The sequence below is a fragment of the Haliaeetus leucocephalus genome, unplaced genomic scaffold (genome assembly GCF_000737465.1).
Source record: "Haliaeetus leucocephalus isolate CR32 unplaced genomic scaffold, Haliaeetus_leucocephalus-4.0 Scaffold808, whole genome shotgun sequence".
Classification (NCBI taxonomy): Eukaryota; Metazoa; Chordata; class Aves; order Accipitriformes; family Accipitridae; genus Haliaeetus; species Haliaeetus leucocephalus.
In genome coordinates, this window is record NW_010973244.1 from 4,303,051 (window position 1) to 4,317,932 (window position 14,882).

At 37.7% G+C, this 14,882-nt stretch overlaps 1 protein-coding gene across 1 annotated transcript in view; it reads left to right on the top strand.

Moving 5' to 3' along the window:
- Positions 1 to 288: 288 nt before the first annotated feature.
- The window catches only part of CNTNAP2 (contactin associated protein-like 2), a 1,206,765-nt gene continuing 1,192,171 nt past the window's right edge, over positions 289 to 14,882 (top strand). The window contains exon 1 of the mRNA XM_010581816.1: positions 289 to 385. Within this exon, the coding sequence (XP_010580118.1) occupies positions 289 to 385 (97 nt within the window). The remainder of the gene's footprint in view (positions 386 to 14,882) is intronic.

Here is a 14,882-nt window from a genome sequence, read left to right on the forward strand (position 1 = left end):
TTTTTTTTGTGGCCCCCCCCCCCCCCCCCCGCCCCTTCCTCTGAGAAGGAGGCACAGACACACAGAAATAAGGGAAAGAAAAGTACCGGGACTTATCCTGCTGCTGCAAACCCAGAGATAGCAGACGAAGAGGGGGGTTGGCTGCTACCCCAAGGTAAAGCCCTGCCCCCTTTACCTCCTCGCCTCCTCCTCAGAGAAAGAGAAGGAGAGAGAGAGAAGGGGCCAAAGTGGAGAAAAGCAGGTCTTCTGCGGCTGGCATTTGGAGTACAGGGAGCCAGGACGTGAAGGATGGTTGTGGTTACCCGAGCTGGCTGCAGGGCAGCTCTCTTCCTCTGGATTTTCAGCAGCATTAGCTGCAGAGCCAGGACTGCTCTGCCTGCATCTCGTAAGTACCCTTTTCTAAGAAGCATGCACAATTTCAGCTCTGCAATAAGCGAGAGGGGAATTCCCACAACTCTGGGAGGTTGATTGTTTTTTCTCTGCTGGTAAATCTTGTGTTTGATTTTCTGTGTATTTGTATGTGGATGTGTGCACTGAGGTTTGATACTGTTCGCAGTGCTCCCCATCAGATTTTCCTTAGTGTAGATGATTTCAGTGGTAGCTGGTGTGGAAAGTTGAAAGACCTGCTCTATGATATAGTCTTGGTTCTGCAATGGAGTCAGAGAGGGAAAGGAATCAGACAGAAGCTGTTCAAAGTTTGGGGGTAGTTTTTGGTTGGTTGGTTAGTTTGTTTTGGTTTTTCCCACCTTCTTCAGAAGGTATGCAATTTGCATTTGGAAGTACTTCACTTCCACAGTTGTGTGAGGGAAAAGAGGAGATGTGAGCAGTTTCCATAACTAGTGCTTTATCAAGGAGCAGCAAGAGAAAATTTTGCCTCATTTGAAGAGGAAAGAATGATGGTAAGTTGATGAGAAGGAACTGAGCCAGGACAGCTTTTCTTGAGAGTGAAGTTTTGCTTGCCATAATAAAATGAGCAAAGGTATTTTAGAGGATACCAAGAATTGCCCCCCTAGGAAGGCAGGAATAGTAGAGAAATGATCAAGCATCTGCTGAAATACTGAACTTTAGACCAGAGGAGTGCAGAACACCTATACAGGACCCAATTCTGCTATCAGTGTAAAAATCACAGCGTACTCATTGATTTCAATGGGTGTTAGGTCAAGTCTTTAACATTGCACTGAGCTGTAGTTTCCAGCAAAACATTTGCAGGTAGATGTCAGTGTTAAGTATTTAGTTGTTTATCTTCAGACCATGTAAAGCATTTGCCATTTGCAAAGTATTTTTGAAATGCATACTGAAATGAAGCAGTGCATTTTTATAGAATCGTCAAAAATAGAAACTACTGTTGACTTCCTCTGCTGTTCATAGAGGAAAGAAATGTCCTGAGATGTTACAGATAGATGTGTTGGGATTGCGTGTGTGTGAATGGGGGCTGATTCTACTGACCAAACAGGGAATTGTCTTAGAATGTAATGTATATACTGCATAGAGATCTATGTGGATCATTAAATTTATTTATTTGTTTCCTTGGGAGCAGGAATGAACAATGCAATGATTAGACAACTGGAGCACTGCTATGCTTTCTCAGTGGGTTTCTATCTGTTATCATGTGATACCTATTGAAAAATAAAACAATGTTATTGTTCCAGGATTTGGTTACACTTAGTCATTTATTTGTGTGTCAACAGAAAATGTGCAGCAGTGTCTGCATTGTATCTAGGTCTCAGAGGCTGTAGAATGTTCAGTTATTTTTCTACCTTTGATTTAGGAGAAATATTGATCCTGAGGTTTACAGCTTAGTTTTCACTGGCTATCTAATTTTTCTTCTGAATATTATTTCTTCATGGCCATCTCTCAGGCTCTGCATAACAGGAATATACAGGAGAAAAAAAAGATTTATGGTTTAGGTTGTCAGAAATCTGTTCTCGGAAAACAAAGTTCCCTATACTGCTTTTCTATAATAGGATTTCTGAGCTTTTTTTTTTTTTTTTTTTTTTTTGTCATTCAGTGACTAATGACTGTAGTTTAACTTGAAAATGACCTACAGTGGGTTATCTGATTACCCAGATAATTTGTTTCAACAAACAAATCTTTAACTTTTGAAAGAAGTTAGTTGAGAAGTTAATGGTTGTATTAACATCACTATAACCAGAAAGTCCATTAATAAAGGTTATAGATAATCTTAATTACAATTTACTCATATACATTCCCATCTTGACAATTTTGTTTTTCAGATATTGAAAGATTTCTTTATATTAATTTACCCTCCAAGGGCTTATACACTACATGCCTTATGTAGCATATAGCGTTTCACTTCTGAAAGTGAAATGGAGTTAGATTTGTTTACTGGAAACAGAAATATAGCTAGAAGTACACGTCAGCCTTAAAATTACAAAAGGAGTGTTCACATTGCAGTACATGCTTAAAATTCTTGTAAAGACGTATGGGTGCTTGGGAAGTGCTACCACAATAGGAACTCAAGTGCTGTGTCACAGTGTTTTGGTGCACCACTTGACTGGTTATTCTGTTGCACGCTTTGGTGTACAAACTGGTCACTGTGCTGTATTTTCTGGGATAGATTGTCACTTTGTATGCAACTGATTGTGAATGGCATTGGGGAATTTTGTTCTTCTTTGACAAGAGAATGCACTTAGTTTTTTATCTTTTTTTTTCTTTTTTTTTTTTTTTTCCCCTCATCAGTTGATTTTGAACATCATATTCGGAATGCTTCTGAAAGTACTAAAAATTGTGTGAAATGCAACTTTGATGTAAAACTGATTTCCAACCACATTTTTATTTTCTCCTCCATTGCTACTTTATGTTTTGACTTTGAAGTAAGTAACAACAGCAAATTTATTCTTTACCGTATTTTTAGGAAGTATGCAAGATTCATTACGAATCCCTATATAAGAGCTGGCTATTCAATATTTTCTTACGGTCTGCTTGTGCTGACATATAAAAAAATACCGTTTTCAGAAAGAACGGAATTGGACGTCACTTGTGTGAATATATTGCATCTCAAATGTTTGTTTGCAAACTGAGGAAATCTATCTCTGTCATTAAAATTATGTCTCTCAGTAATACTGATTCGGAAGTGATCATGTTGAAAGCTTTGAATCTCATTCAGTTTTATCTCAAGATGAAGTGGGCGTTGAAAGCCCATCTTGTAGTACAATAAACATACACCATGATACAATATCACACACACTAATAATACTCAGATCTTACTGTAAATTTTATTCATAGTCACATTTTTCATACCTTGGCAATAAATTCTTCATATTCCTCCTTTTTTTTTAAATAAGCGTAGAGGGATCAAAACAACCTTAACTTCTGGAATCAAGGCTAATGAACAGCTCAACCAGGAGAGGTCATCACAAGATAAAAAGTAGCACAGAAAATACAAATTTCATGCTTTGTAGTCTTTTACATGGCTTAAAGATGGAAAGATAAGAACATGACTATGGGCAGACTAACTTTCACTTGTGTTCTTATTAAAAAACACATAAAGCATCGACCTTGTCATCTTAATGAGAATGTTACAGGCATTCATCATAGATCATCTGCTTCTCTATGAAAGCAACTGACTTAAAAAGTAATTGTCTTTTACAGCTAGGTTTTATTTTTGGTTATGTCAGCTTATGTGCAATGTAAACCTGATCAGTACAGAACTATTAAAACTTCTAGTTCTGATACTTTTGATGCTTTTGCAGTAGGTACCATACCACTGCTGAAGTTGAAATTTAACCCCATTTTACAATAATTGATGCAGAAATCAAATAAGGGGCAGGTATAGTAAATCATTAAGATTTGCGTATAAGCAAAAATACGCATCTTTTAGCTTTGACTGCATGGCACCCAGACTTCCCTTAACAGCTTGGGTAAGCGAGAAAAGTATTAAAAAAGTGTAATGTCCCTTTTGAAAGAGCAAGGCATTGTACAAGAAACTTCTTTTCAGGAGTTCCAGACTCTTTAGAACTAGAGAATCTACCCTTCCAGTTCAGTGCTTGAATGTTGGGTATATGGGGATATCATATATTTTATTAGACTTACATTTGGGAATAGTTCTCTTCCAGAAAATTTTTCAGACATAATGGTATTTTGTGAAATCTGGTCAATTTCAGTTGTGTTTCTGTTACTTCTGATTAACATCACTTAGTTTAGGTCCTGTTGTCTGGATGTAAACTCGGAGATCCCACAGAATTTAGTTTCAAGTATACAAAAACTTTTTCATATAAGTTTAATGTTTAATCACTTTTCTTACCCCTGGGTGCCAAAGAACTTACAAATATGCTAAACTTTTAAACTGAGGGCCTAAGTTTCCTTTAAGACCATAGAATTTCATAACATTAAACATATGCTTTCTTTTTTTTTCTTTCAGAACATTTTAGCTATAAATTAGACCAAAATTTACATCCACCATTATATAATGGTACATGTTATTTAAGGTGCTATACATCACTATATAATAAAATTAACATTCAATAGGCAAACAACAGTTTGTTAACTGGTCATTATTTAACAACATTGAACTGAGTTACTCAGGGTGACTTTTTAAATGAATATGCTTTTCCTAAACAATACTTTACCTTACATGTGAATGAAATAGTAATAAATAGTCTGCTGTCATTTCCAAATTGGTGACAGCAGCTAGGCCCTGTGTCAGTGCTGAAAAGCCAGAGTTTCGAAGAGTCCTTAACTTCTGTGTATGCAACATTGCACACAGCCTGATTGCAGACATTCATCTATATACAGAAAGTCTGATTCAAAGTTTGATGTGGTCAGTGGGCATTGAATCAATTGCAAATGTCATTGAATTAATGTTTTAAAAACTGGGTTTTGCTTGGGTTCTTTTTGCTTTGCTTGTGTTTTTAGTTAATTTATTTTTTTTAAACTCTGGTGCAATAATATGGAATAAGACACAAAAAGTGCTTCAGTAAGTGGTGCAGTCTGCAATAAAGTTTGGAAGTGAAATTAAAGATTATGAATTGAAAAATTGTCTCTGTGAACATTGACAGTTTCTTTTGCAAGGAGATGAGAAATATTTTCTGATTATCTATAATTTTTTCACTTAGGTACTTTTAACATATTTGAAAGATTATTTCAGTTGATGCGGTTGTGACAGGAAATTCTTTTTATGTAATATATTTACCAGACATTAGAAACTGTAGATCTGCTTGGGTAACTCACATCACTATGGATCTGTGACAGACAGTAGGTTTTACTATAGGAGTTCTTTAGGAATTTCAACTTGGATCTCTAAATCTTATCAAGCTTATCTCCAAATCTTATCTCTAAATCTTATAAATCAGATCTCATGTTCAATGTTTAGTAATTATAGCAATATTTAAGACTTCAGAATACTCGTAATGCTTGGGGTAATAACAAACTATGCACAAACTATGGGTGTTTTCTACATTTTCTTTTTCTACATATGCAGAAGTTGATCTCTCTCAGAGCACTTTGGCTCATAGGTTAAATGTAAGATAACTTGCTAATTCTTGAGGTGTGTCGCTGCCCATGTCTGTATTATTTCCTAAATACCAATCATGCTCGGTCTTACAAAAGTACATGAACTTGCAAATGTGTTTCAGTCACTTCAGACAGAAAATGTTAAAGAAGCAACATCAGTCTTCTTCATGAGATGATACTCTGAGTGACTTTTTCATTTTGTTAGTCTTAAAAATTTTAAAGAATAAATTTAAAATTATAGCAGTGTTAAAAAAGGTAATTTGATCAGGGCATGATTTCCAAAATCCACATGAACATGGGATCCTTCTTTGAAAGATCAGGAAGATCTGCGGGACAAAGAGTGCAGTCTGGTAGCTTGAGTCTTCTCCCACTGAAGGAAATAGAAGTTGTGCTACTGTTTTTAAGAACTGTGTGGTTACGATTTTTGTCAGTGAGAAGTTCATTATTCAGTCCATTGGTATGAGATACTACAAATGATTAAAAGGTTCTTCAGACTTCAGCCTTTGAACTAACATTGATTTTATCTGTATTACACTTCATTTATTCAGCTACTTTATTGGCATTGCATAGGTAGATAATCTGAGACCACCAGCTAATTGCAGAACATGTTAAATCTGACTTTGGTGGTGTAGGAAATTGCAGTAATCAGTAATCAATTCTTCTGAGCCATTTGCAGTTCCAGCTTTGAAGATACCATAGATATAATAAAAGCATTCCCAAGACTGATGTTTGACATTTACAAAGAACCTGGGCACATCTAGGTTTTGATAGCTCTGCAATTTTACAAGCAACTTTACAAAGTTGAGACCTTTCTTGCCTGAAAAATTGTCTCAGTATTCATGCACTGCTGTAATAGCTGGCCATTTCCTATTTGTTCCTTAAGCTTGAACAACTGATAATTCAGAGCAGAAAAGGATATTGACATTCACATTTACCTCTTTCCTCTGCCCCAAAAAGTAGAGATTTTTTGGCTTTACAGTCTCCTATAGAGGTGGTTCTTTCAGACATTTAACTTAAGTAGCTATGCTAAACCCACTGAAGGTCTGAAGGATTTATTTACACTTATAGTTCATAATTGATGTTAATATTTATCAACATTTAAAATATTTATTGAATATTTTATTTTCAGCTATCTACACACTCCAAAAATATGTTTTCAATAAATCAATGACAAAGATCCACTCAACATACCTAGGAACTTGGTTGCCTGTTTTGCATTTGTATCAGTAAAAGCTCAGGTTAGGTTACAACTGTAAATGTGTAAATAAAATAAGCAGCTAAAAATACTTTCTAGTAGCAGGGAGCATTTGAACTGTTCTAGCTAAAGGATTTCCATCCCACAAATGAATGCGATATTTTAGAATGAACTTTTATTATTTGTTTCTTTAGAATATTTGAAGTCCCAGTTTAAAGGGAAAGTAACATTTTCTTGTAGAAATTTAATGAACTGTTTGGATATCTGTCTAAATATAACATAAACATTCTGTTTGATTTTGTAAAACTGCTGTATCATTTAATATTTTTTAACCTTTGCTCAGGGAAATCAACGATGCACATGCTACATTTCTCTCTACTTTCTCTGTTTCTACCGTGTAGGAATTATCTGCCTAATATGCATTTTTTGCATTAAATCTGGAGGTGTGCCACTGTCCATTTTTTTGTCACCTAAATGGTGATAAAGCCTTGGCTATGTCTCTGGTTGATTGCTCAACCATCTTGTATACTCACACCGATATTTATTGTGAAGCCGATGAACACTGGAATTTAGAGGGAAGGAATACAGAAGAAGACCAGCAGATGAGCTGAGGAGACTGCAGGGGTCCATTTCTATAAGGGATAGCAGAAAGTCTGTGATGGAAAGTTTGCCAGAGAAGAAGAGGAAGAATTACTGCCATAACAAATGGAAGCTTAAAAGTATATGGGCCTGATGCAAGGGAATGCAACAAAGCAGGCAAGGGAATTGCAATGTATTTTAGGTTTTCATGTCTTACATACTGGGTTTAAATGTCACTCGTGTAAAGTTCTTGAAACACAGTTTGAAACACAGTTAAACTGGGATGTGATTTTACTCTCAGTTACATTTATGGGAATAGTAAAAAGATTGTGGTTGGGGAAAAGCCATACGTATTAAAACCAAATCAACAAACAATAAAACAAAAATCTTTAATTTACATCCTGTTGACCAAATTTTCAAACACAGATGCCTTACTAAGATCTCTAGACTCTGCCCTTTCTTTTCCCTGAATACAGATAAAAATTCAAATATCCTTAAAAAGATGAGTAAAAATGAAAAACAAGGAAAATAATTTAAAAATGTAATTAAAAATTAAAACTAATGGCCTCTTGCCATTGTTCTGGACCATGAAAAAAGTCAGGGTGGGGGGGTGCTGAAAAGAGGTTGTCTCCCATACGATGACAGTAACATGTTTACCTTCTGCTGAGGATTGGAGTCAGAGGGAGTAGCTTGTCCAGTCCGCAGCGTTAGCATTGCATTAGAGGAAGAGTGAGCTTCTGTGAGAAATGGAGTCAGAAGCATATCCTGCACAGGGCAGGCTCTGCTGGCTACCTGCTCCCAAGCTTCAGCAAGCTGTACTCTCTAATATGCTTTCCTTTGGTTTTACATCCAAAAAAATTATGCTACTGGGCATACTGTCAGTTTTATGATGAATGTCCTACCTGCTTTTTCCCTGGTCCGGCCAAGCTGTTAGAAATGATAGCGGAATTCCCCATAGATAGGACATGGTATCCATTAAAGTTTGAACCTTCTTCCAAAAACACACACCACTGGACCACACACCCATTTGCTTCTGCTCTTAATTTATTTGCCATTTCTCACGTGCCTTCTTTCTCATTTTATTAATCATCTTACTCCCTGCTCTCTGCCCTCTCCCTATGCTTTCCTCCAGCAATAAACTGACTCCACTGACTTCTTTTGGATTTTCGTTGATTCATCAACATATTGAGTAATTTGCTGAGCCTGAAACTAAGTGAGATTGTCTTCATTGATTCTTGATTAATTCATTCATATGTGAAAGCTAGGTACACAGGTAATAACTCAATTGAAATTCCTTCACCACTTAATTGCTATGCCATAATCCTGGCATGTTAAATCAGATAATCAGATATTATGAATGAAGTTAGGATTAATTTTTTCTAAAAACAATTATTAGAATATCATTATTAGGAATGCTTTTATTAACTCTGTTTATAATTATGCATAAAATGCACTTTCAGACTTTAGGTCAGTACAGTGCCTATATTATATGGAAAAAATTGCATCAAAGGAATGCTGTGAGTGAACCATGGTCCCAAAGCTACATATTCATAGCTTATAAGGCCAAAAAGGAGCACTGAACCCAGCTATGTTGATATGGTAGCTTGTGTTACTACTTTAATCTACTTTACACATCATAGAATCATAGAATCAATGAACCACAGAATGACTTGGGCTGGAAGGACCTTAAAGATCATCTAGTCCACCTCCCCTGCCATGGGCAGGGACATCTTCCACTAGAGCAGGTTCCTCAAAAGCCCTGTCCAACTTGACCTTTAGCACTTCCATAGCTTCTCAGGGCAAATTGTTCCAGAATTTCTTCCTTCTGTCTAATCTAAATCTACCCTCTTTTAGTTTAAGTCTGTTACCCCCATCCTATCACTACACACCCTGGTAAAAAGTCTTTGTCCAGCTTTCTTGTAAGCCGCCTTTAAGTATGGAAAGGCATCCCCAGAGCCTTCTCTTCTCTAGGATAAACAACCCCAACTCTCTCAGCCTTTCTTTATGAAAGGGAGAAGCCCTCTGCCCATTTTCATGGCCCTCTTCTGGGTCTTTTCTAACAGGTCCATGTCTTTCTTGTGCTCAGGGCCCCAGAGCTGAACACAGTACTCTAGGTGGGGTCTCAGGAGAGCAGAGTAGAGGGGGAGAATCACCCCCCTGGACCTGCTGGCCATGCTTCTTTTTACGCAGCCCAGGATACAATTGGCTTTCTGGACTGCAAGCACACATTGCCAGCTCATACCTGAACTTCATGAGGTTTATATGGGACCACTCCTCAAGCCTGTCCAGGTCCCTCTGGATGGCATCCTTTCCCTCAGGGATATCAACTGCACCACTCAGCTTGGTGTAATCCACAAACTTGCCAAGGGTGCGCTCAACCCCACTGTCTGTCATTAATAAAGATATTTAACTGAACCTGTCCCAATACAGACCCCTGAGGGACACCACTCATTATGGATCTCCATTTGGACATTGAGCCATTGACTGCAACTCTTTGGGCATTGCTATCCAGCCAATCCTTATCCGTGTAACAGTCCATTCATCAAACCCATATCTCTCCAATTTAGAGACAAGGATGTTATGTGGGACCATGTCAATGGCCTTGCAGAAATCTAGATAGGTTACATCAGTAGCTCTTACCTTTTCCACCAATGCAGTCACTCCATCACAGAAGGCCACCAGATCAGTTAGGCACGATTTGTCCTTGGTGAAGCCACGCTGGCTGTCTCTGATCACTTCCCTGTCATCCACATGCCTAGACAGGGCTTCTAGGAGGATCTGTTCCATGATCTTCCCAAGCACAGAGGTGAGGCTGACTGCTTGGTAGTTCCCAGGGTATTCATTTTTATACTCTTTAAAAATGGTGCATTGTTTCCCCTTTTCCAGTCACTGGGGACTTTGCTTGAGTGTCATGACTTTTCAGATGTGATGGAGAGCAGCTTAGCAACTACATCTGCCAGTTCCCTCAGGACCCTGGAATGCATCTTATCAAGGTCCCATGGACTTGTGTATATTCAGGTTCCTCAGATGGTCTTGAACCTGATCTTCTCCTCCAATGCATGGGACTTCATTCCCCTAGTCCCTGCCTTGAGATTCAGGGGCTTAAGAGATGGCAGGGAATGCTATTATCAGTGAAAACTTGAGGAAAGAAAGTTATTGAGTACCTCAGCCTTCTCCATGTCAGTTGTCACCAGATGCCCCGTCTCATTTATCAGGGGGGTACAGTTTCTTTTGTCTTGTTTTCTGACTAATGTACATGTCACACTTTTGACACATTTCCTCCCACCATTGAATGTCTCAGTCTGGAATTATGTTCTTTATCCTAGGTTTATGATATTACACATGTCCATATTAAAATGCCTAATGTTTCCTTTTACCAGTTGACCTAGGTGTCCCGAGCTTGTGTCATGTGTAAACTTCAGGTCACCTTCAGCTTCAAAGAGTATGTATTTTTCTGCAGTTCAAATAATAAAGATATTAAATAATGAAGGGTTGAAAATCAGATTTCTGCTGGTTCTCACTAGAAGCCACTCATTCCCTTTTTTACATTTACATTTTGAGATATTTAGTATGTCATATTTATAATAATTCAGTATCTTGGTTAAAATAGCATACACTGCCAGTCAAATGTCTTCAGAATTTGAAATGCATACTATTACCATGTATGCAGAAACAGATATAAATGCATATATATGCAAATTTTATGTGATCCAAATTTGTCACCTCAGCAAAAAAACACACCTTCAAAACATCAGGATATTTTGACAAGATCTATTTTTTATAAACCCATGTTGGTTTGCACTAATTACATTTACCTTCATTAAATTTTTATTAATCAGGTTCTATTATTTTGTCTAGCATCAATGTTAGTTGGAGCGGCTTGTAGTTACGCAGGTCATCTTCAGTATCTGTACCCCGTACTTTCTTTCAGTCTTTTGGAATTACCTTGGTGTTCCAAGGGTTACTGAAAATGAGCAATAACAATGCTCAGAGACCTTCTCAGATACAGGTTGCCCTGCTGGTTTGAAACTGTCTAGCCTTGTTAGCTTTTGTTTAACATCTTCTTCAGTTTTATTAGAATGTAAATTGTTTTGTTACCACTCTGGGATCTGACTATGCAGTCTTGCTTGTTTTCCTAACACTATGTTTTTGTTCTTTCTACATGGTTGGCAATTTCAGCACTTGTATGTAGCAGGTCTTTTCGTATACATCCTTTTGCTCCTCATCTCATCTCACCTCTTCTTAAAAAAAAAAACAACAAAACCCCTGCTTTTTTTTTCTTTTTCTTTTTTTATTTTCCTTACGTTTTCTGTGCATAGATAAATTAAGCCTTATATCCCTGTGCTTATAATTTTTCTACATTTGTTAGATTCTGATTTACAGAATCACAGAATGGTTGCGGTTGTAAGGGACTGCTGGAGGTCATCTTGACTTGCTCCAGCAGGGTCACCTAGAAGAGGCTGCCCTGGACCATGCCCAGAGGGCTCCAAATATTCAACAGCCTCCTTGGTTCTATTTCCTCTCCAAAGAGATACTCCACAACCTCCCTGGGAAACCTGTGCCAGTGCTCGGTCAGCCTCACAGTGAAAAAGTTTTCACTGATGTTCAGATGGAACCTCCTGTGTTTCAGTGTCTGCCCACTGCCTGATAGGTTCCTGTCAGGCCCTTTCTCCAGCCTGTTGAGGTCCCTCTGGAAGACAGCACAACCCCCTGGCATGTCAGCCACTCCTCACAGTTTTGTGCCCTCAGCAAACTTGCTGAGAGTGCATATTATCCAGATCATTAACGAAGATGTTGAACAGGACTGGACCCAGTACTGACTCCAAAGGTGCACTGCCTCACCTAGACTTTGTGCCACCCTCTGGGCCCGGCCGTTCAGCCAGTTTTCAATCCACCTCACTGTCTGCTCATGCAGGCCATACTTCATCAGCTTTTCTATGGGGATCTTATGGGAGACAGCGTCAAAGGCCTGACCAAAGTCCAGGTAGACAATTATCAACTCCTCTCCTCTCATCTACCAGGCCAGTCATTTCATCATAGGATTTTATCAAGTTGGTCAGGCATGACATCCCCTTGGTAAAGCCATGCTGACTAGTCCTGATGATTTTCTTGTCCTTCACGTGCCTGGAAATGGTTTCCAGGATTAGCTGCTCCATCACCTTCTCAGGGACTGGGGTGAGGCTGACAGGCCTGTCGTTCCCTGGGTCCTCCTTCTTGGCCTTCTTGAAGATAGGAGTGACATCTGCTCTTCTGCACTCCTCGAGCAGCTCTCTCAATCACCATATGTGTTGTCAAGCATTTGCTAAAGTGTTTTTAAAGAATTCCCATTCACAGTCAAGTTTTTCTGTTCGACTTAAATCCTTAAGAGGTCCAGCTACTACTGCTACTAAATATACTTAATAATGGATTTATACCTCCATCAAGGAGCAACTAAAATATGTCATTAAGACTAGAAACGCATATACAGAAAATGTTGATTTAGAAAAACATGTAGAAGACTAACAAGAACCCTATCCAAGGCCAAACTCAGTAGGTCATCTGTATTCAACTAAGCATTTAAACAAGTGCTTTAAAATAAGCTCCTGAAGACATCCAAACATTCCTGAATAAGTCTCTGATAATGATAAATGTTTTATTAAATTCTTGGTTGAATTAGGACAACCATACACATAAACACATCTTAGAACCAAAGTAAAAGACTACAAATGACTGTTCAGCTGCAATTCTCATTACTGAATGGTAGTAGAAGTGTCTGTTCTCTATATTGTTGATGTTAATGACCCTAAATTTCAGATATAAATTTATCATTATTAGAAATGTTAATTCTGACCTATAAATTAAAATATTATATGCAAATAATTACATGTTAAAATATTTTATTTTAAAATATTTATTTTTCCTAACCTGGAAGTAGTTGCACCGAACTTAAAAAAATATAAATTAATGTCTTTGAAAGAGAGTTTCTGAAATGAGTGAGCAAATAGTCTTTCCATGTATACATGCTTACAGACAATAAAGTTGTCTGCGTGTGTTTTGGTATATTGTTGCTAACGATATAATGAAGTTACATCAAGCTTCCTCTTGAGTAGATGGCAGAATCTTGCAGGGAGATAGTTACATAAAATTTTTGCTAAGTTTTGAGGCTTTACATGCAATTCCATCTGGGACAGGGGATGTGCCTTCAGGTAGGGACAGATTACTTAATAAGTCCTCTAAGGTTAATTTTAATTTGGCAAAAGGGCAATAAAATCAGAATCTGGAAAAAAGGCATGTGATACATGTTTCTCATCTGATTATTAATTTGGAACAGAGTGTGATATTTGCAATATGTTTATTATAAGTAGTTTTTAAATACCCTTTGTTAATTGAATATAGGCAGTATATTCTTTCCCTGTCTTACACATGCAAATGTTCATGGGGCAATAGTTGTCATGCAAAGATACAAGTATCTTTCAAATTCTTCCACTGAGCCCAGTCCACAGTTTCATAATTCTGCCCTGCCAGATCTTCAGATCAAACGTGAGGCTACTTAATAATGTACATAGTGGATACTTGATAATGTTAAATTCAAGTGCATTTAGAGTCAGTCAGGCATGTGGGGGTCTTCTATGTTTGGGATCTGCTGTGTACAGGAAGAAGAAAAGAAAGTTAAAGCAACATTCTCTAAGCAAAAAGCCTTCTGTGAATTTGGAGTTGCAGAAGGGCTATGTGAGGATGCAGTGTCCTGGCAACAGTTCTGGGGGTAAGGCCTAGTAAGCCTATGGTAATGTCTAGGGAGATGCTTGTGTTGGGGAGTATACAGCAGCTGTTTGCTGACATCTGGAATGTGATCATGAAGGGCTGTTCCTCACTGCAGCGGATGAGAGGAGCCCCAGGGTATCACTGCTAGAGGCAACCCGATGCAATGTCTGTATGAAAGTGTCACATGACTGCAGCAGAACAGTCCAACCTGCACAGAATGGAATACGACATACGGCTGTTACGCACCGATGACTGAAGTGGATGGGCCAATGTATCAGACCATTCTTTTTAGACCATAGCAATGTTATGCTCTTTTTTTTTTTTTCCTTAAAATTAAATACTTGCATAAATTTTATTATCAAAAACTTTTTATAGCTCTTACCTTCTCTTATACTGGTGTACAGAACCAGTAATTACACTGAATTCTGGCAAAGTTCCATTGAAGTTATTTTAGTGTATCAGAGATGAGAATTTAGTGCAGTTTAATTAGACATTTCTCAGTTGTATTCCAGACACCAGCTATTTATCTCCAGTGGCTTTTTGAAATTAATCTTTCCGCTTTTCCATATAAAACTATTTGTGATGAAAAAAATAGTCCTTACAGCTGAAAGACTTGAAGTTGTCTAAGTTCTTTTTGGGTAAATTAAACTCTTAATATTTAACCATGCCAAGACATTTAATTGAATGACAGTAGTCATATTTTTACAATAGGGAATATTGCAGCTACTGTGAAATATTTTAGCACCTCACTTATATCAGTCACCTTCTCTTTGAGGATTAACACTGATCACAAAGTTATTTTCTGTGGCCATATCTTGTGTAGATGAACACAGACATAATTTTGTGGCTGACACCAAAGATCTATGCACTTCATTTTTATTATCCTCAGAAAGCT